This window comes from Strongylocentrotus purpuratus, unplaced genomic scaffold (genome assembly GCF_000002235.5).
Source record: "Strongylocentrotus purpuratus isolate Spur 01 unplaced genomic scaffold, Spur_5.0 spur5_scaffold_16, whole genome shotgun sequence".
Lineage (NCBI taxonomy): Eukaryota > Metazoa > Echinodermata > Echinoidea > Camarodonta > Strongylocentrotidae > Strongylocentrotus > Strongylocentrotus purpuratus.
Genome location: NW_022145601.1, coordinates 32,542,518 through 32,566,133, shown reverse-complemented (window position 1 = coordinate 32,566,133; position 23,616 = coordinate 32,542,518). Strand labels below are relative to the sequence as shown.

Genomic DNA, 23,616 nt, shown 5'->3' with positions numbered 1-23,616 from the left:
AAGCCAATACGGGTCGACCTTTTTCTTTTGTTATACGAGCCTTTTTCATCACCCCCCCCCCCCCCCTTTCAGCAAAAGTCCGGTGTGTAAAGTCAATACGGGTAGACCTTTTCTTTTGTTACGAGCCGGAGAGTTTGGGAACACGCATGGTATCCCTCCGTTCACGGAGTGGGAGGCCGGGCAGCGAAAATTTTATTCCCAAACATGTTTGCAATTTCTTATATTTCTGTTCTTTTGATTGGCTGATATGTTCTACGTCATTAGCAGCTTGGAAAGAGGTCACAATTAGACTTTGATTTTTTTTTGTATTGCTTTGCCTCAATATTCATGAAGGCAAAAATAGGACAGAAAATTACTGGGATTCGAACTTACGACTTCAAGATTGTATTACGCTGACCTTACCGATTGAGCCAACGATGGGTTGATGAAAACGTGATTCTGCATGATTTCTATAACCCTATCACTCACCCTAACGGTTATTGCTAATGACATAACATATCAGCCAATCAGATGACCGGAAATATTAGCATTTGCAAACCTGTTTTGGAAGAAAAAATCGCGGCCGGGCAGGCGTAAATTATAAACTTTATATGGGGATTGTATAGGGGATAGTGCATCAAACAATTGTTCAAATTTAGTACTCCGCCCTTCCTTTAATTTGTGTGCAAGAGTTAGTAAAAGAAAAAATAGATCCTGACAAAAACTACATATTTTAGGATAATTCGATTATGTTCGCACGTTTTAATGCCCCGTCATTTAATCCATGATTAATCCATGATTTACAATCTTCGATAACTTTAAGTTTGCTAATGCGTGCTTTCGCGTGCTTTTTGTATTTTTGCATTAAAAAAAAAAAGTATGAAATTACACAAGTTTGTGATCGCTTGTTCAGCTCATTACACATTCAACAATTATTGATTAAAAATCTTTGAAAGGGACAGCGAATATTTCCTGAAATACCATTTTCTGATGTAGGAATTCCAAATCCTGATATTTCATGTGCTCTTTTATCTCACCATTTGGTCAACAGTTGCAGAGTAGCGCATATATTTTCGGCGACTTGGAGCAGGCGCGGATACAGGATTTCTTAGGGGGGGGGCCTAATTTTTTTTTTGATCCCGAAAATTTGAAAGCCGAACGTTTGCTCAGTGGGGGTAGGGGGCGGGGGTAGTAAGCACATTTATTTTTGTTGGCCTTCGAAAATTTCAAAATCGCACCCCCCCCCCCCCCTTAAGCGCCAGGGGGGGGGGGGGGCACCTAAAAAAAAAGGGGGGGTAGAATTAACCTGGATTTGCCACTGTAATAATACACCTGTTGAGCACTTAGAGACATCATCGAAGTATACATGTACACCAAGAATGTCTATTGCTTGAAGCATTACAGTTAAGTCTATTTTATTACAAAAATACAAACAAATTAAGACATCAAATATTCAAATGGTACATGCAGGTCCCAAAGTGCACAATCATTTCACATACCGGTATTGAACTTTTGGGAGATTTCAGCACCTTAATAGGTATATGTATGTTCATTGAATATACATGTATAAATTATGTTCGAATAAAATAAAAGATAATTGTAATATTTATAGTCGCAATGTGTTTATTTAAGCATGTAAACTAGGAATGAGAGTACAGGAAATGGCAAACCAGATATGGACAAATTTCAGTTTGGAACACGATTTTTAAGATTTTATGATTGTTATATCGAAACAAATTAAATGAAATCCTAAGAACAGCTCGTAAAAAGTATTATTGTGACTTGTTAACCAAGAACAAGCATAACCTTAGGAAAGTTTGGCAAATTATAAACGATTTAATGTGTAAGAAAAATAAAAAAAACTTTCCATTATATTTTATGAAAAATGATGTAAAAGTATATAAAAATGAAGATATAGTAAATGAATTTGACAATTTCTTTTCTAATATTGCTGCAAATACCTTAAAACAAATTCGTCATGATTCTAGACAAAAATTTAGTCACTACCTTAAAAATCCATGTCAAACTTCTATGTATTTTTATCCAACCAATGAATTAGAAATCATCAAAATTGTTAAAGATATAAAATGAGTTATAGCACTGGCTTTGACGATATAAATACTTTTGTTGTAAAAAAAGTAATCTATTCCATATTAACCCCTCTAGTCCATATAGTTAACCTATCTTTATGTTCAGGAGTAGTACCTAATAATCTGACAATTGGAAAGATCATTCCTGTATTTAAAAAAGGCGATAAACACTTATTTTCCAATTATCGACCAATTACATTATTACGATGTTTTTCCAAAATCCTAGAAAAAATTGTTTATAAAAGACTAATTTCTTATTTGGATAGAAATAAAATATTAAATAATTGTCAATATGACTTCAGGGCAGGACATTCGTGTGAACATGCATTAATTGATTTTTAGATAAAACTCTTTTAACTAATATTCATAATAATTTTCACTAATTTGGTATATTTCTAGACTTGTCAAAAGCCTTCAACCTCATAGACCACAACATACTTTTATATAAATTATCCCATTATGGTATCAGGGGAGCAGTGTGGGAATGGTTCCAGAGCTACTTACTTGATCGACGTAACTATACTTCATTTAATAATTATAATTCCCATTACTCGACAGCCCAGTATGGTGTCCCTCAAGGCTCCATACTGGGCCCGCTCCTCTTCCTAATTTATATTAATGATTTATGTACAGCGTCTTCTTTTTTTGATTATGTCTTATTTGCAGACGACACAACTATCATTTCCACCTATAGCAATTTCATTTTTTTGTTAGAAAAAAACAATACTGAAATATGTAAAATAGCCGATTGGTTCGATGCTAACAAACTGATTGTTAATTATGAGAAAACTAATGTTATGTATTTTAGAAAACCTCATGTATCACACAATTCTTTAGATTTTCATATAAAAATGAAAGATCTTACTTTAAATCTTGTTAACTCTGTCAAATTCCTAGGATTTATACTTGATGATAATCTATCATTTAAGGAACACCGTTTTTTTATAAGTAATAAGATGTCAAAAAACATAGGTATATTATCTAAATTACGTAGTACCCTTAAAGAAAAGCACCTGTTAATGCTTTACAACTCGTTAATACTTCCCTATATTTATTATGGCAATATTACTTGGGCAAGTTGTGGCACTTCGAAATTGACCCCTTTACATAGACTGCAAAAAAAGGCTTTACGCATATGTTCGAATTCCCCTTACTTAGCTCCGTCACGCCCATTATTTGCAAGATTAAACACATTGACACATTGATATTCATGAAATCCAAATTGCGATCCTGATGTATTACGTGAAACATAATTTAGCACCTCTTAATATAACAAATCTATTTCAGTATAATAAAGACTACTACCAATATAATACCCGTTCCCACTCCAAATTCCATTTACCATTAGCACATAATCAATCGACTCTTATTGCATTTAAATCTGCTGGTCCTCGAATATGGAATTCCCTCCCTTCTGATGTGATCTCCAGCACTAATGTTACTTCATTTAAAACCAAACTAAAACGTTCAATAATAACTACCTACGTCAAATAAACATGTAATTTCATCTCTCCTCCCTACGTTTTCTTATTTCGCCTTTTCCTTTTCCCCTTTACCTGCATGTTTAGTGCTTAATGTTTTGAAGTTTTTTGTTTTTATCTTTTTATTTTTTATAACTAAGTTTGTTTGTATCTCATGTTTATGCTATGTATATTTCTTTATGTATAGGGTGCCCCATTCATCAAGCCTTGGCTTTTAGGGGCACCCTGACCATTTACACTGTATCAATAATGTTCATACACGCATAATTTGTATATTATGTTTTTAAATGGTTGCATAAAACGAATTGAATTGAATTGAAATGGGGGGGGGGTAGAAGCGAGTGTAGTGGTATGCTCATTTGGGCAAAAGGGGGCGCTAGAGCCATAGAAGAGCCGGGCTGAGTTGATTAATTGTACGATTATTAGTTTGACTTGGTATACACCTAAAAGTTAAATAGCATTAATTATGTTTCCAATAGTATGCCGGGAACGGATAAACAACCCCTGGTTTTGAATTCTTGTATAAGATTAAAGTGTTCATTAATTTTCATTTCGATAAGCATGTTGGAAATGAATTCCTGCATCAAGATGTACAGGTGTTCATTTCCAATAACACGTTAGAGTTAGACAATAGACTGTTTTTCCGGTGACGCGACATTCTCGCGAAGCGATAGACTCCTCCCATTTTTGTAGGTAACTAGTTCAAATCACTCTTATCTATTATGCTTTGTTATTGGTTATAATTCATTAAAGGTATAAATCCTCTCTTAATTGGTCGGATGACCTAAGGGTAGTTAGATATATCCCGTCTTGTTATTGGTTGTCTTCGTAAGGGTCCTCCTGGTTGGCTGGTGATATTTAAGCCTCGTCGGGTGTCGCAGTATTTAAATGCCATGTGCGGGTTTAGTAGTCATATTATTTGAGAGTTGATATTATTTGAGAGTTTATTTCATTCCGTTATCTTGTTTAGGATGTGCTGCTAGTTAACTGTCAATATGGCCGCCCAGCCTCTGAGAGAAGCAGCTTATTTAAAATGTTTATACAATAATTACTCTTCGTTTGTAACGATTGGAGCTTCGGCTGATTTATATAATTAATAAAGTGGACTTCAACTGTAATTCCGAGATTCTTTTGTTTTCATTTATATTTGAACTTGTCATCTCCAACTCATTAACTGGCCCACCACACGAGTTTTAAGTCTAAAGGAGGCTCTACACCCTAAAAGGGGCAAAATATGCAGGAAACTTTTCTCTAGATTTTTTGGCTTGAAATTTATTCAGCCCTGTTTAAATTTTACTTGGTTGAGAGGGAGAGGTATTCACCCCCCTCCCCCCTTTGATCTGCCGACTAAGGCAAATCAACTCTGATTGTTCAATGAAATGGAAACATCCCAATATGATTGCTATAAAAAGACAATACTAGGATAATACAAACATAACAAAAGCAAATATCCCAATACCAAAGGCAGTAGTTATAAAATGACACTTAAAAACTAATGAGCAGTATCATGGGAACAAAAGCGCTGCACATGGAAAGTGCTAAAACAAGTTCGTAAACTCAAGTTACATTTCTCATGTTAAATATTGAATAAAAGATCATATTGTTTTGATGAAAGAATCTATTTTCCCTTTAAACAATCATCCGGAATCCCTAATATCTATAATACTGCTCATGTTTTTAATGATGGAATCAAATCACTTTCACAAAGACCTAAACATCAATAAAATGATCAATTGAAGATACTTAAATTCCAGTATACAATTTGACACGTTATTGTTAGTATTTTCATTTATTTGTTTTGATTTTGGCTTTGTCTGTTTGTCTCGAGCTGTTCCTGTTTTGGAATGGCATTTGTTACTGTGTCTGTTACTGTATGACGTTACTGTATTTGTGACCATGCCTCTTGCCAGTCGATGACGGAACATTTGTCTTTTCTTTATGCAGAGGGCCTGGGTAATTTAAGTGTAACTTCTTTTACTTTCTTCCGAAATAAAGATGACATATATATATGTTATTGTTTAGTATCATTAGGAAGTGTGCTTGTTCCTTTTTTAAAGATACCCCTTTATGTATAATTTTCACTAATGAAATGTGCATATCAAAATAAGGGGCAAGGTCAATGGGGAAAAGTTGCAAAAGGCACTGCTCTTTGTTCAGCTTGTTCAGCCGTGTAGTACATGTACACTGCCTGCCAATACCATTGCTTACATATCCAATAACAGGTTAACACATCATGTTATTATTCCCAAATTCACAATAATGTCAAGCCCCAACATAAAGCCTCCTCCTCCTCATCATCATTAAAACACTGTCACCTCTGACCATCAACTACCATTTTCCCGGAAATTTCTGGATCTTCCAGAGCAGAAAGAGAAAACAAAGCAACATGATCATCAAAATTGAACACTTATCTTACAGGTCATGGAAATTTTGGCAAGTATTTCACTTAGTACACAAGAATTGCATAGTTCGTTCAAAAGGCAAAATGCATATTCTAAGAATTCATGTGACATGAACTGGAATCATTTCTCGTCATCACTCTCAATTTCCGAGCCTTCACTATCTCTTTCGATTTCACTCTCCTTGACTCCATCTTCTATCATCATACATAAACTTGAAGGAAGTATACCCTGGTAGTTGATGTGGTGTCGTAAGACGGCTCTGATGGCTCCTTCCTCTAGGCGTAGTACTGCAGTTGGTGGGCTCACCAACATAAGAAATTCTGGATCACACTCATACTCGTCATCCATTGCATGCTGTTCCAAGATACTGCAGGCAGTTTCTTCATCGTTATTCACCACATCTACCGGACATCCGTGACGAACAAAGATTCTGGTAAGATCCGCAAGATAGTCATGGTCTCTAGCTGCTTGGACACAGTGCGCCACTAAGTGGAGTATGTTGCTTCCACTGCTGTCCACATACGAAGCATTATCACAGAACAAGATCTTGGATATTGTAAACTTTACTCTAAGAAGGGCCCTGGAAGACATTCCGCAATAAATGTTGTCACCATATGCTTCTCCCAGAAGTTCCATGATTTTAAAGGCCACTGAAGGCATCTCAGGATACTGGTCAGAGTTTTCCCTAAGGATTCTACATTGGATGACTGTCAGTGACTTCCCTATGGCTTGCAATGTGGATTTTAAGATCTCAATGTTTGAGCAATAGAATGCCACATTAAACAGTATTTCACCAAAGCTTTCTATGAGAGATTCCTTATTATCTAGTAGAGAGTCCATTGGTACGTGACTAAGAATTGATTTGTATGCACACAACAAATCCCTTGCCCATTCATTGTACTGCGCATTTGGTTCTTTGTCCTCCAATATAAATGATCCACTTTTTTCAGCAAGGTTTACTGCTACTGATCCTAACTTTAATTCACCTTCATGCTCTCGACCGAGGGCAAAAGACAATACTTGAAAGCCTTCTTCAAACATTTTCTTTTCAATCATCCAATCACTTGCAAAGCTAACAAGGGATGGATACAGATACTTCTGCTTCAGATTATTGGGAAACAGTCTTTCCCCCACCAAAAAAGCATGGGCCTTCATAGCAACTTCAGATGCCCTGATCAAAAAGATTTCCTCTTGTGTGTGGCATTCCTTCAGGGAGATTTTGGAGAAACACGCTGCAAGTTCTGAAGTCTCTGTTTGTGCTTCTGGAAGACTGGAATCTTGCTGAAAGGATATGGCCCTTGTGAAAGAAGGATATGCCTCTTTAAAACAGTGACGCTCATCCAAAGTAGCCTGTGAAACTCCCAGTATTTCAGTGGCTGTCATCTTGACCTCCAAAGAAATATCGTCCATCGATAAGAGGAACTCAACAATGTCCGTCAGGAGGTATAATGCAGCTACATATACTGGGCTCCATCCATTCAGGTTTTCTTGAACAGCTAGTGCTCCATTACTTACAAGCAGCTTGATAATAGCAAGCTTGGCGGCCATCCACTTAGATGGGCGATAATAGCTACCAGATAAAGAATCCTCCGCTAAGGGTTCTTCTACCATGCAAGCAAAATGCATTGGGGTGTCGCCATCCTTTACACTCCTAGAGTTGGGGTTAGCCCCATTTGCTAATAAGGACTGTACAGTGTCTGTACGAGCATACCAGCATGCTAACATCAGTGGTGTTTTACCATCTTTGTCTGGTAAATCAATTTGACCCTTTTCAGCATACTGCTTCAACACTTCTTCATCCACCGAACCTTTACAAATCAAAGTAGATAGGTCACCTGCTGGGTCTGAAGAAGTTTCACCACTGCTACAGGTAGATGCCATTGTTCCAACAACAGCTAAGGCAACATCCTTTGGGATTTCCTGCAAAACGGAGACAGAAAACAAACAAATGAAAATTAATTAACAAACAAATTAAAATTAATTTAAAAAAAAACATCTTCCCTAAATCAACCATGTCAATTATTTACTGTGAGGGATGTTTATCCATGGGTGCGTTTATCAAATTTTGCTTCTCATCAACAGCGTTCCTATACATACATATCGAAACACAGTGTACGAACGTGATTTGCGGGATGTCGCGTTTATCAACTCATCATGCTTAAAAATGAAGGCCTTGTCTCTGCGCAGCTGCTTTAATTTGCTCAGAGGTCAACTAGGGTGCACGCTTTTTAATTTTGGATCTAACTACTAGTACTACATACTAGTAATATTGTGAGAGGTAAACATAAAGGATACTAAATAGCGATCTTCTTGTTAACATGTGCAGCGATGTAGTGACAATGATGAGAGAAAAAGCTGTCCCACGAGAAGTACTGACCACAGGAACTCAAGCCTGATGTCAGAAAGCACTTATTTTTTATTGAAAGTGACAGTCAAGATGACAGCAAATTAGAGTGAAGAGTAATGATGATAATAGCACTGTCAATGAAAATCAGTCAAGTTCAAAAGCAAGTTTTAAATCCTCACTGTACTAATTATAGTTACTTGCGCCCTCTATATAGCAAACAATCTGTGCCTGTTAGTCCCCCATGATCCCCTTTTTTATGTTAATTGAAAGCTGATTTGATGAGATAACCACCTGTCAGTCACCTTACAAGGAGGTCTAATTCCCCCTGGGCATACTAATACAGACATACAAGAACCCCCTTACAAATGTAGACTTCATGTTAGAGGGAAATGATTCGCAATGCAATCTGGAGGATGGTTTACAGAGGAGTTGCAATTTATATTGCAAGAGATCTCTACCACCTTGTCAGTGAATGTGATTTGCAGCACAGTTTCCGTGAATCAGTATGAATCTTAACTACTCTAAGAGGCTCAGACAAACTACTGATTGGATGCATGTACAGAAGCCCATCACTAGACAACCATGAGGAACTAAAACAAGCATTTACACAAGTCACATCAATCAACACCTCCCATATGCCCTCATAGCAGGATACTTCAACTATCCCAATATTGATTGGAAGCTTGGAAGAGCAAGGACCCATACAGTACAGGAGTTCATTGAAACTGTCGCTGACTGTTATCTAAACCAACACATTGGTGAACATACCAGATTTAGAGAAGGCCAACATTCCAGTATACTATTTCTGGTTTTCATGAATGAGGAAGGCATGATCAACCACATACACTATGTATCTGGAATCGGAAGAAGTGATCATATTGGAATCCTCTTTGACCTTACAGTATACACGAATGACAACCACAACCCAACTCCTCGCTTCCAATTGCACAGAGGGCAGTATGATGATAATGTGTAAAGAGCTAAACCAAATCAAGTGGAATGAAACAACCTCTCCTCTGTAGTTGTGGAGAGCAAGTCACTAAACAGCTTTAAATCCAATTTGTTGAAATTTTGGTCGTCAAAAAAAGATCAATTTGACCCAGAGGAGTCCTTCACTTGACCATGTTCGTCAATTGCTGTATAGCGCCACTAAACATGTGCCAAAATATGGATTCTTCATCCGAATGTCAACGAGAGGCAAATAAGTTTTTAACTTTAAATGCCTACTTCCAAGGTATATCCAAGGTATATCCAAGTGGGATTCGAATTGGAGAATAAAAGTTCAGAGGATGCTCAGGAGTTTCTTGTAGACACCCGGACTGAGATAAAAGGAGAAGGTCATATTGAAGTCAAAACCGAAACACCGCAGAAAGAAATAGAGATGGATGATTAGAGAGGCTCTGAGGAAACAAAGCCAGAAACATTGAGCTTAGAAGGAGGCATAGAAGACCAAACATCCTGTGGGCATCATCAGAACAAGGAGATTAGCCAAATTAATGCAAACTCTGACCAAGCAGTTATGCAAGTATTTTGAGAAAGACCCGACTATGAATGTGAAATCAAATCCCAAGGCATTATGGAGGTATGCAAAAAGCAAACTCAAAACCTCTTGCAGACTAGGTGAACTCCGGACGGAGATCGTATATCATCTGAGAAAGGAAAAGCGGATGCATTGAACAACTTCATTGCCATTACATTCAATGATGAAGGTAAAAGGCACATTCCAAAACTCCCACAAAGACACACAGGAAACTCATTAACATCTATCTCAATCTCTAAAGTTGATGTTTATAAGAAGCTTGTCCACCTGTCAAAGTACAAATGTACTGGACCTGATGGCTTCCACCCTTGGGTTCTGAAAGAAACAGCCGCCTCATTTACAGAGCCCCTCTCCATAATCTATTATGATCATTGAAGAAAGGCAACTACCAAGAGCATAAAAGGTCATTCATGTGGTACCTGTCCACAACAAAGCCAGTAAAATTGATGTTAAGAACTACTGTGTGATTCAAAAAAAAAGTTTACACCTAGAAAGTTGCTAATTATTTAAAAAATAATCTATGAAAAGTATATTATTATACATCTCGTGAAAGAGTGTTTTATCCCAAATCATTTGGTATCATTTTTGTTTGGTATGTGTTCACGCTTGGATGAACAGGAAGTATTGTTTGCGAGAGTGCAAAAATTGACTTGCGCCAAACTAATGACTACTGTATGTATTATGTGGGGATTAGCGGAGTAAGAGAATGAATTGAATGTATCAAATGAAAATGCATTGCATATGCTTTTTGCAGCAGCAAAGTCGCACACACACACACGCGCGCACGCATGTTCGTTGATATTTCATATTCGATAATTAATATGTGTGGCATGAATAATTCTGTTAGGGATGTTATTTGGATCTGCAAAGACCGAATTAATACCCAAATTCCAATTGTTTTATTCAAACATCACATAAGCAACTTTGGCGCAAGTCAATTTTTGCACTCTAGCAAACAATGCCTCCTGTTCATCCAAGCGTGAACACATACCACACAAAATGATACCAAATGATTTGGGATAAAACACTCTTTCATAAGATGTATAAAAACTTGCTGTTCATCGATGATCTTTAAAATAATTAGCAATTTTCTAGGTGTAAACTTTTTTTTGACTCGCACTGTACAGACCAATCAGCTTGACATCAGTACCATGCAAAGTTCTGGAGTCACTCACTCAAGATGAAATACCGGTAGTGACCCACCTGATGGAAAATGAGTTACTGTGTGATGAACAGCATGGCTTCCTTCCAGGACGCTCTTGTGTGACACAGCTTCCGACTGTCATGGAGGCATGGACTGATATGCGGGATAAAGGAAGCGCCAGACAGGATCGGGTTTGGACAATTAGCGTTTCTGCTCCAGACAACTTATCAAGACACCCAACTACGAGAAGGAACTTCAAGGAAGCAACATAAAATTGAACTGAAAGCCTGACTACCGAGAACACAGCATTCTTCCAGAATCTGGGGTAAAGGTAAAGGAGGAGAGACGTCGAGGGTTACAGTGATTTAGTTTGCTTTAATTCCGCCCCCAGGCACAGGCGATGACAAATAATGATGATAATAATAATAAAGAAGATAACAAGGGGATCTATCTCCAGTTTCAATTATTACATAAATTATTAACATGTTCATGTACTCCATACAGTCATAATGCAACAGAAAATATATATATATACATGTAGAGCTGTTTGTGTAAACAGTTTTGTTAGTATTGAAATTCCTGCATAATTAAGATAACTGTAAATATGACAAAGTGCAAATGATCCAGCTAGCTATGCGAGAGTTCACCAACAGGTTTGTGCCAGAAAGTGAAATTTGCTGGGATTCATATACTGTATACCGTCAATCAAAGGTGGCCCTCCCACTTCCAGGGGGCAGTAGGGGCACACAGTGTCCACCTCCCCCCCCCCCCCCCAACTTTCTCAAGCACCCCAAAACTGCCCCTTTTTACATAAGAAAAGTGCCTCTTTAACCTTGTAAGAAGTGCCCCTTTTTACATAGAAATAGTGCCCCTTTTACTTTGACAAGTGCCCCTATTAATTTGTAAAAGTGCCCCTTCCCCTTTTCCTTCGACAAGTTTTCCATTTTCCTTTGCAAAAATTGTCCTTTATCCATTCCCCTCGTGCCCTTCTTAATCTCTATAGTAAGTGCCCCTTTTCAGGTACGAGAAGTGCCCTTTTCATTTTTGATAATTGCCCTATTCAAATCTGAGAGGTGCCTCTTTTACTGTGACAAGTGCCCCTTTTCCTTTGTAAGAAGTGCCCCTCCCCCTTTTAATGACTACCCCCATTTTAATTGGCAGGGGTGATAGTGAGCACTAAAAAAAAAAAATTTTGTTTTGTTTTCCCCTCAACCACGCCCCCCTTGAGTAAAAAAAGAGAGAAGAGGATTCGCGGGGAAAAAATGGCATCTAACAACATTCCCCCCTTTCGAGTAAGAAAATTGGGGAAAAAATAGGGCAAAATAGGGAAGATTAGAGAAAATAATTTTTTTCATATTAAGCCGGTGGTGTGCCGCTCTAATGCCTGGGTCACTTTTTCTTTCACAAAAAAACACATAACATGGGTCCCACTTTAGAAAAAAATACCATTAAAAACAAGTCTGTTTTTTCAAACACCTGAAAATTGTGAAAAATGGGCCTTTTTCGAGAAAAAAAAATTCAGCAATATGACCCTTATAATAATGGGTAAGAGTTACGAGGGTCGAGCGGCACACGTACCCAGTCCAAACCAAATCTGATTCCCCCCCCCCCCCCCCCCCCCCCCCCCCCCCCCCCCCCCGCGCTTTGAAGGTATATAATTTAATATGAAACACGCAGAAGCTGATGGAAGTTAGTATTATGCACTCCAGATAGAGTCAATGCTATGCGTATTGACTCTAGCACTGCACTACGTGCTAATAGGCAGCACTTGCACACATGAAGAGTCGACGTCAATACAGCAAACAGATGCACACAATCATGCCGATGTGGCTGTTAAAGGTAAAGACCAGTTATGGTCATGCGATTGCATTGTGAAAGAAACGTTGTGGAATCGATCAGAAAAGGTTGATTATCTAGCATCTAGCATCTGCAAGGTTCTGGAATCATCAAAATGATAAGAAATTTGGCCCGTTCTCCGTAAAGTTACAAGCACTATACACAGAAAGATGTAAATGGGACTACCCTATATCTCTCACAGACAATGAGAGAAACAAATTTACCAAATATATGAATTAGTAGGTGGTTTCCCGGCAAATTTGTTATTATCATGTATTAGTCAAAACATATTCTTTCACATGATTGGTAATGAGAGCTTCCATTTCATTTTTTGAAATCGGGGCGTTTCCAATACTGGTCTTTACCTTTAAAAACATTTAACAATTTCTCCCAATCATTCTTACGGGTGTAAACAGGGGTAGTTATGTCTCTTGATATGATTCGCTCTAGCTCAGTCCGCAGGGGAAAGCTATCACTTACACCCAACCAAAATAGCACCAAGAATTCAGGCAGATCTGAGTGACCTGCAAGAATTTTGATGCATACAGATCTTTTACCAAAGTCGTCTTGAAGCTACACAAAGAAAATTCACTAACAACTCATAATTAGAACAAATTACATAAGGATGGAAAGATTGCTGAGAAATCATATAGATATCATGGAAAGGCGTAAAATGCAATTTTTCAAGACCCCCCTTAGACCCCCGAACGCCCCTGAACTTAAGTCAAACACACAAGCGTAGCGAGCTCTGAATAGTGACGTCACACACTGGACGAACAGCTCAGTGCCGTGTAGCAGTATGCAGCTAGCCAGTCGTGTCCTGTATGTGACGTCACAAATATTGACGCTCTACAAAGGACCGCTGAAGGCAGAAAATCTGGATCTCAAAACTAACAAACATTTTTTAGAGTTGATTACTGCGGGCCCCAAACATATTTTGAAGAGAAGAGTTGTTGTATTTGATCGGCAAGGCTTCCCCTTCGCAATGATACAGAGACGCCAAGTTCAAAGATCAGCAATGCGTGACATTTTCATGATTCGGCGCGCAAGCGCGCGTGAGAGGGTATAACATACATATAACGTATAGCGTTGTTTCAAAATCTAGCGCGCACATCGTGCGTAAGACCAAGAGCATTTTCAGACCCTCGAAATGCGTGATGTCAGCTAATGCGTGATACTTGGTAGCTCTGATGATATGAGTTTTGCATCAATTCAAAACACTTTTGATTCTTTGTGTGGCTACTTTAAAGATGAAGTTGAGTTCTGGTCATGCGATTGCATTGTGAAAGAAACGGTGTGGAACCGACCAGAAAAGGTTGATTATCTAGCATATAAGAATTTGTGTGTAATGCAAGGTTCTGGAATCTTCAAAATGATAAGAAATTTGGCCAAGTCTTGGTAAAGTTACAAACACTTGCACAGAAATATGTATATGGGACTACACGAACACGTGGCGTAAAAAGCCGGCCCCCGGTTTTTACGATGTTACATGCATATTTAGAATATGAAGGCATTTGAAGAGCCATGCTTTTTCAGGGAACATGTCTTAACTGATGTTCTTCCACACTTGCACAATAAGAATGAGTAATGCTTACAAATTATTTTTCACCTCTTCCCAGAACTCAACCTTCTCTTTAAGCGAGTTTGATAGTAGACTAGACTCACAATTTTAATGTTTAAATTATTCTTTCTAACAATCGGTGAGTTGAAGAAATTGTATTTTACTGCTATATTTTAGGTGTCATCATTTGTCACTAAAGCTAAGATCTAGGCCTAGAGTCTACTGATTTTTAGTGAAATCAGTCAAGTTTTGTACAGTACGTGGTGTTTGAAATGTTGAGTATCAATAGCACAGCTTTGAATACACAGCCAGGATAGTAATGTACCTATGTCACATACATGTACATGTAGCTATGACACTCATCATCATATTCATAATACTCACACATAACATGTGTGAGTAGGCTTAGACTATGTTTATGTGTGAGTAGAGGTCTAGTAATATGAATAGAGTCTAGACTAGATCTATCCATCTTTGTAAGATTGGAACATTGTTTTTGTGTTCTACAAAGTGCAAAGTGAAAGCTGATTGGGACCCCATTCTTCGAATTGCCTTTAGCTTTGGCAAAATGTTGGGAAGGCATGTTGAAATGAGAGGTCTAGATCTAGACTGAACGTAGAATTTGTTTTTAAAAAAGCCAACTCGATCGAGTCTTCCCGGTCAAACTCAAAGATCAGTCCCACACGTAGCAATATGCGTAACTTGTATTGTTTGGTTTTACTCAAATTTTACCTAGAATCTAGGCCTTACCTAAATTAAAAATCACAAAGATTCATACCTCGTCAGCTTTCAGATGTTAACGCTGGAGCACTCTAAATTTAAAATCTGTTATTAATAGTATGTATACAACTATAATGGGCCTGGAACAAAAGTAGACAAATTTGGTTCTCCTTCGATCGGCCTCGTCGCTCGCTTCGTTGAGGTAAGACTAGCGAGGGGGGTGTTCAAGCATCACCCCTAATTGGCCTTGGCAAACAGGTGTAACACTACCCCCCCCCCCCCCCCCCACTTTTTTTTTCAAATTGGGGGTGTTTTAGAATTTTAAAGACACCCTTTAATCTGTATCTTATCTATGATACCCCCCCCCCCCCCTGGCCTGGCAAAACTTAAAAAATAAAGTAATAGGTCTACTTGGGTATACCAGGGAGGTGAGACTTTATTACAAGCCCTGGGTATACTTGGGTGTAGAGACTGGAAGCTTGGCTTATTTGTCCCTCTTTACTGCTGCATCCCGTCTCACATATGGTTCAAACTTAATTGGATTGTTTCTCCAATACCTTTCTAGGGATGACTTGAATTGGTATAATGGTGGTAGAATTGACTACTTCCTTAGGCAGAGCATTCCAATTATTTACACTCCTTATTGAGAAACTATACTGCCTAAGTCTTGTGTTGAAACGTTGTTTGACAATCATGAAATCATGGCCTCTTGTTGTTGAGCCAGTTGCTAGTTGGAAGAATTTTGAAGGGTTCACTCTGTCAAAGCCTCTCAGGATTTTGAATATCTGTATCTGATCTGCTCTTTGTCTTCTGTAAGCCAAAGTAGGAAGTTGTAGTTCTTTAAGTCTGTCTGGGTATGCCTTTTGTCTCAGCTCAGGAAGAAGTCTGGTGGCCCTCTGCTGGACTTTTTCTAGTATGTCTTCATCTCTCTTGAGTATTGGGCACCATACAGAGTTGCAGTATTCTAGTGTTGGTCGAATAATAGTTTTGTAGAGACTAAGGAACCCCTTCTTTTGCAGGGCTGAAAACTACCTTCTTATCATTCCTAACTTAATGTTTTGTTGTTTTTTTGCTCAAAGAGAGGGAGTGAGGGGTGGATGTGGAGAAGAAAAAAAAGGAGTGTTCACCAGAAAAAACAAGTAAGAAATGTTTTGTTTATTTGCTCAAGAGCTATGGGGCCCGGGTGATGTTGAGCCTTTGAGGGGAATTAAAAAGGATCGTCACCTCCCCCCCCCCCCCCCCCCCCCTTCGCTTATTCGCCGCTAAATATTTTTTCACGAATCAAAAGCGCTCGAGTAAAACAAGTAACTATAAACATGGTTTAACTAAAAAGGTGGGGAGAAGATACTTTGTACAAAAGGAGGCAATTATAAGAGTGAAAAAACATGGGTATAGAATAACAAAAGAGGGAGGGAGAGAGAGAGAGGGAAAGAGAGAGACAGACAGACAGAGACAGAGAGAGAGGGAAGAAGACATATTTTCACTGAAAGTATGTCTCGATCCGGTCTCGATCCGGTCTCGATCCTCTTTTCTTTAAAGGTTTAAAACCCCGTAGCTTCTTGCTCCCTCCGATATAGAAACAATGTCAAAGCGATGCCTGTTGGTCCCCCATGATCCTCTTTTTCTTATGTTAATTGAGAGCTGAGTTGATGAGATAGCCACCTGTCAGTGACCTTGCTGGGTGGTCTCATCCCTCCTGGCCAAACTAGTACAGACAGGCTTTAAGAAAAAACGATAAAATTAGAAAAGCTGCTACATAAAAGGTAAGACGACATGCAGTTGCCATATGTATGAGGAATGGATCATGTTGAAATATAAATCACGGCAGCATCACAATTTGGAGCATAGTTTAACAATCGACTAATTACTCAATACGTACAACTTCTGTTTATATTTGAAGACAGATACTGTACATGCTTGAGTCAAGAAAGTTCTACAGACTTAGTTTTTGTTATTTCACAATGCCATTGATTTCATCAATTTGCTTTCTCTTATTCTTCTTCTGCCTCTTCTTCCTCTTTCTTAACCCTAACCCTTCTTCACCTTCTACTTGTTCACTATTATATTATTCTCTTTACTCTTTATTTCTATTTCTCGTTTCTTCTCAAATTCACTCTCCTTGTACATGTAAGTCCCTTGAATCTCATACCATACTACTCCGTTTTCGCCTTCTATAATACCTTTTAAATCCAAACCTACTATATTGTGTTACTCAGTACGGGAGCCTATTCACATACAAGCTATGCTTTGTATTTAGGCTCCCCACATTCTACATTGTTCTACCCAGCCTGTTATATAATATATACATATTTCGAAATTTCGTACTTATTTTCCGTACATTATATTTGATCTGAATTCTCTAAAAAAAAAAAAATGTTTTCTTGTGTGAAATCTATTCTCAAAATAATATACGCCTGTATAAAAAAGAAAAGAATAAACTGTTTTTCTATGTAAAATGTGGAATAAATAAAACTTCAAACTTCAAACACTTGTCCTTCCATGGGATGAGTAGAATGCAGAGGCACGTCTTGTGGCATATAATTATGAATTTTATTGTTTAAAAAAAAATATTATATTATCATTCAGGAACTCAGAAATTAAGGGACCGTAGCATGCAGCCTCTAGAAAATGGGATTGAATGCCCATCTTAGAAAATTTTGAACAAATTTAATATTCTTTAATGTTTTAAGAAGGGGCTGAAGCGCCTGTACATGTGTATATATAATAGTATATATATATAAGAAAGAAAGGCAAAATTAAGGGCAGTCCGATCCTCTGTGACCCTGATTATGAGTGAACCTAAATTTTGAACATACATGTACGTTTTATTATGTCTGAATTTTAGTGAAAAATCAACTATTTCAATAAGAAAATATGAGTACTTGTAATATATTGGTTGTTCTGTATCTTTTTCATTGCTTTTCCTTTACTTTTTTTATTTTATTTTATTCCCCATTGGAGAATATCCTGAATCCACCATTGGCTATGATTAAAGTCAATGTGTCCTTGATTCCCCAGCTAGGTCGCATCTGCATGACTGTAAACTTGTAAAGGCCTCTGTTTCCGAGAAAGTCATAACAAATCACTACCTTGAAGTTTACAGATTTGTGGTTTTATTATCTAAATAATAAAAAAATATGCAATACAACACAAGCTTGTAAATTTAAATATTACAATTAAAATGTTAACATAAAACATATCCGATGAAATTAAGAGGTAATATGTCGAAGATGACAGACCACCTAATAATTTAGAAGAAAAAAATCTTAACAAAATTTTGATTGACTACCAAAATAATTGGAGCCCTCTTATTTCAAGAACTTCTAGTAGAATGCACAGAAAGTACTGTTACAATGTGGTCATTAGATACCAGAGTACTGCATTATAATTGGCATCTACATAGTCTTATTAGGTCCAAACCATGGCAGAGACATGGAGAGCAACACCCTACCAATCCTATTACCACGTAAAATGATTCCCTTTTATCATGCAATAGACCTATAATAACTTCCACAGTAAAGACGCTTTCAATTTTTAGAGCGTATCTCAAGTCCTACAATGATTTGTCTTTCTTTATTTGCATACTGGTACATGCACAGCAGCCTGCACTTAGCTATATTCTTGTGGGATATCATATCTAACTCATGCAAGCCATTTAAAACTAAATGTACATGTACAGTGTGTACATTTGTAATTACAGAATTCACATAATCATTCCTTGAATGCTTGAGCACCTCTCTATAGTAGCTCCGATCCGCTAAAGCCGAAGTGATGATATAATTGCAGGGCCCTCAGGGAGTACAGTATGAATACTAATGAGGCTACCCTGAGTAAACAAGACACATTGTTGTATTATTATTATTATTATTATTATTATGATGATGATGATTAAAACATATTAATAAACATCATTTCTACATTCCTACATATATAACACACATAATAGAAACATAAGATACATCAAGTGTGTGAGGCTGGTATCACAATAAAACAATTGACGACTTTACATGGCCTAGTAGATACATCATCGGACTTTTAATATGGTTCAAGTCCCACTGCAGCACTAATGTCCTTTGGCAAGAAATTTAATTACATTTGCCACTCTCCACCTGCATGGTGAAGAAAATGGGTAGGTAGGAAGAAATTCCTTGAATGCTTCAGCACCTTATTATGGATGCTCAGCAACAGCCAGTGTAATACTATTATACTTTGTACATGTATTAAGCGCAGTAGAGAACATTCATATAGCTGCCCTATATAACTGGACCTAATGCTGTTTCATACTAACACCTCAAGAATCTGCTTCTAATTCTGAACTAAAGTTCTCTGATAGCTTAGAGTACTCGACACCCTCATCCCCATCAGAGTCCAAGGACTCGAAATCCTCCTCATCATCATCAGTATACTTATCAGAGTCAGAGTACCGGAACTCAGATCCGTCCTCATTCCAATCAGAATTTTCATCAGAGTCCAAGGACTCAAAATCCTCCTCGTCATCATCAGAATAATTAAAGTAGTCAGAATATTTATCAGAGTCAGAATCATAATCAATGTCAGCTGGACTCTTTTGGTACGTTTTTGGAAAGAGCTCTGAGTAAGGCTCAAGTTCTCCTCTGACCATTACAGATAGATGTGTTGGTAGTATGGCCTCGTGCGGGATCTTGTGACGAAGGATTGTTCTTGCTGCTATTTCTTCCAATCTCAAGACTTCCGTTGCTGGTGAGATAATGGTCATCAGCTCTTTATTCTCAGGTGCATCTGGATTGAAAAACAATGGATCCCGGAGCATCTCTCTCACAGTCTCGCCATCACGGTTGCGGGCATCAATATCACATCCATTGCGGATTAGAATAAGAGAGGTGTCTCTGATGAATATTGGATTAGCATACGAGACAACGTCAAGTAAGGCGTGCAACATTGATTTCCCTCTATCACTGATTTGTGAAGCACCTTCACACTGTACCACTGTCGAAATGAGACGCTTCACACGATTCTCTTTCATTCTGCCCTTGTTTTTGGAGTCCCAGAATAACTCGTCAATCTTACCTAAGATGAGGTGAGTCACTGATGGGGTATTTCTTCCACATCTTCTTCGAACAACGCGTATCATCCTTTCACCAAATTGAAGTAGCCATTCAAACATCTCCTTTGATCTGCAGAAATCATACAGAGCAAGATCGTACAAGAAAGACCCAAGCTCATCTAGCAACTTCTTATTGGCCTTGTGTAGACGGGTCGTTGAGACTTCACCGAATTCTTGTAGACACAGATCCAGCAACTTGTAGCACTCTTTAACGATGTCTGGATGAATATCTGGAGATCCTAAATGGACACCATCCAGTATCGTCTCAAGGACAATTCCTGGCCCGACTTTGGATTGTATTTCCCACTGCATTGCTTCTCTAAAGATCAGAGAAGCTTCTGTACGCTTTTTTGTTGTTTTCCCATGGAAGCACAAACCATCTTGCCCATGTTTTAGAAGTCTAGGAAAGAGGTATGTGTTCTTCATTTTCTCTGGTAATACTCTATCTGCAACTAGGAAACACTGGATCTTTTCAGCCCAAGGATCCAATTGGATTTGTTTCCAGTCTCTTGGAGTCTTGCATGCCTTTGTTGTGAAAAGAGAGAAGTGGGCAGCTATCTCTGACTTTTCTTGATCTGTGGGCAATGTTATACCACGTCCCTCACGAATAGACAATGCTCTGCAAAAATATTCATACGGAGACGGAGTTACAATTAAAGCGCAATCATACAATTCACCCAGATTATCCAGAGCAAATGCCACTCCAAAGATATCACAAGCTCTAGCCTTCTCTTCATCAGACAACTTTAGCCTACAGGTCCTCTGGACGAAGAAGTCAACAAGAAGATGGAGTTTGTGAAGTGCTGCCAGGCAGGGGGGATCTAATCCATCTGAATTACAATGCAGAGTTGCTCCATGACTAATAAGAAGCCTTAGAATACTGATTCTGTTTTTGCTTTCGGAAGATTGAAGACCAACAGAATAATTACAGATATTTCCATGTAAGCAACCACAATGGTAATTCAAGCAGGCATAGTGCATAGGCGTGTTTCCCCCTTGAGTGCTTCTGGCATTAGGGTCGGCTCCGCGATCGAGCAAAAAGATGACCATATCCTTGCAACCTTTGGCACAAGCTATCATCAATGGTGACCATCCAAGCTGATTTCGAGCATTTACATTCACCTTGTGAGTTGCAAGGAGCGACTTGATGTCAGCGACATTCCGTACGGTACCCTTCACCATCCTGGAAGCCAGGTTGATGCGGGTTCGCTGATCCTTGCAGACTGCTGCCATAATTGCATTGGTGAGGTTTACCAGACAGAAGCAATCTGTGCAGGGAAGGAAAACAGAATACATACAAATGTATAAAAACATGTAAAAGAGTTGTGAAATAACGGCAGTTGAAAGCAGTGTGTCGAGTCAGTAACACTTTTCGAAAGAGCTTCAGGAAGTGGGATAATAGAATTACAACACATCATTTTCAAATAAACAAATATTCTTATTTCATTGTTTATAGATCATGAATTGTCTTTGTTGCAGTCTTCTCCCATAATTGGTTTAAAAGGTACTTATCATAGTGTTTCCTCTATGCTTCTTCCTCTCTCTCTCTCTTCAACTAACATCCCCCCTCCTGCTTTCTCAATATTTCTTTCTCTCACTTTCTACCAACAGCTTTGTCTCCCTCTCTCAATCTCTCCTAACATCTTTATCTCCTTTTTTTCTCTAAACCCCTCCCCTCATTCTTAATCTCTCTCTCTCTTACACACACCCTAAAAATATACACACTTGAATGAAGCATAAATGCTTGTAAGCAACCATACGGCCAACGTACGGCTTAAGGTCCTCTCCGAGGGACCTGGTAATGAGGATTAATGCCTTACCAAAGGGCACTAGCGCATCGCCTTGGTTTCGAACTCGGGTCACCGGATTACGAGACCACTGCTCTACTGACAGAATTACTATCGCGCCTCCTCAAACTGAAAGAGGATGTCCACCCTAATATCAAGTTGCTATGAAACACAAATTGGCATCTCTGTGACATATCTTGGGAGGTTCCCTTCTACATGCTCTGTACTATAAAAATTTTAAAAATCCGAAAATTACCAATTTCCCTGAACAATTAAAAAATCAAACATGGGAGTCATGAACTATTAATATAATTACTTCACACATGTTTCTATACAACCCCTTTAAGACATAGATCTATTCCATCATCAAGACATTGATCTACATTTGCCACACTCCACCCAGGTGAAGTAAATGGGGACCGGTAGGAAGGAATTCCTTGAATGCTGTGTGCACCTAAATAGGTAGCCTAGCAGAGCCGGGGGAATATTGGAGCGTTTTGAGCACCCTGCAGGGTGGATATGTGCGCTATATAAATATCCAATATTATTATTATGTACATAGCAAATTGTAGAGAACCTTACAAGCTATATGTTAGTGTTCCCAATTTGTGTATCTCCGGCGACAACTTTGAAAATTCTAACGGAATTATGTTCATTGGAATTTGCTCAAACTTTCATCGACCTGTTCCTCTAATTTGTTTGCTTCTATTAAAACCAAATTAATAAATGATCAGGGTAGACTTCCCTTTTCATCTATTCTTTTGTCTCTGCTTGTCAGTTCACTTACATTTTCACATTGGTTCCTCTCATAATCTCCCACTCGATCAGGCAATGACATATGCACTTGTGTTTGGCGCCAGAACGCATTGTAAAATGATAAAGAGTTTCATGTGTACAGTCAACTCACTCTTTTGCTTTTTTGCATGTTGATCTTTGAACTGTGGTTTAGAAGGCCCATGAGAATGAATACAGAGTATCTCCAGAAAAAAGGAAAACTTAAATTTCAAAGAGAAACGAAGCGACTATTTATCCCCAATTTTGTGGGCTACTTGTCACATGGACCTTCGTTCAACTGGGCTGTAGTCGAAGAGGTATCCAGAAATTGCCAAAATTCAGATTTTTTTTTTTTTCTTCTAAAGTCTTGGCGACTGTGTTACTTGTGGTATGTAAATCATTGTTTGTTGAAATAAATTCCTGGAAAACTCTTATATCGATTGTAATAGTAAATACATTATAATTCATTTGTTAAGTTCTTAACTGCTTTGTACCAAAATACTGAGTTTAGCTGTATGAGGGGTTAGGCTTGACACATACATGTATGCCATTATCTGGCCCTTTACCAACTAATAGTTTCTTTTCTTGTATACATGTAAACACATTGTATGAAAGGTTTTACTGTTCTGCTGTTAGTGAATAAAATCAATCAAATCAATCAAGAACATCTGAAGGAATATACAAGAATAGATATTCCTTTCCATGAAATACATTTTTAAGTGCTTTTATTATAAAGTAATACTATAAATGCTTTCATTTGCACAATCGGATAAACATGCACTACTTTACATGGTTGGAAACCAGAAAATCTATGTTATCTGTACGCAGGTATCAATATTTAAATGTAGTTGAGGTAAATATTCCCGATTACG

At 38.1% G+C, this 23,616-nt stretch overlaps 1 protein-coding gene across 3 annotated transcripts; it reads right to left on the bottom strand.

Annotated features, from left to right (window-relative positions):
* Nucleotides 1-1,369: 1,369 nt before the first annotated feature.
* LOC590570 lies at nt 1,370-15,294 on the bottom strand. Of its 3 annotated transcripts, none has more exons than XM_030987297.1 (2): nt 15,131-15,294; nt 1,370-7,872 (listed from the first exon to the last, which is right to left on the bottom strand). In XM_030987297.1, the coding sequence occupies exon 2, from the start codon at nt 7,831-7,833 to the stop codon at nt 6,073-6,075; it is 1,761 nt and encodes a 586-aa protein (XP_030843157.1). In that variant the 5' UTR covers nt 7,834-7,872; nt 15,131-15,294; the 3' UTR covers nt 1,370-6,072. The 3 variants fall into 3 exon arrangements, with proteins under 3 accessions (XP_030843157.1, XP_030843155.1, XP_030843156.1); XM_030987295.1 differs by having other exon boundaries at nt 15,159-15,294; XM_030987296.1 differs by lacking the exon at nt 15,131-15,294 and adding an exon at nt 11,043-11,293.
* Between the last annotated feature and the right edge of the window lie 8,322 nt (nt 15,295-23,616).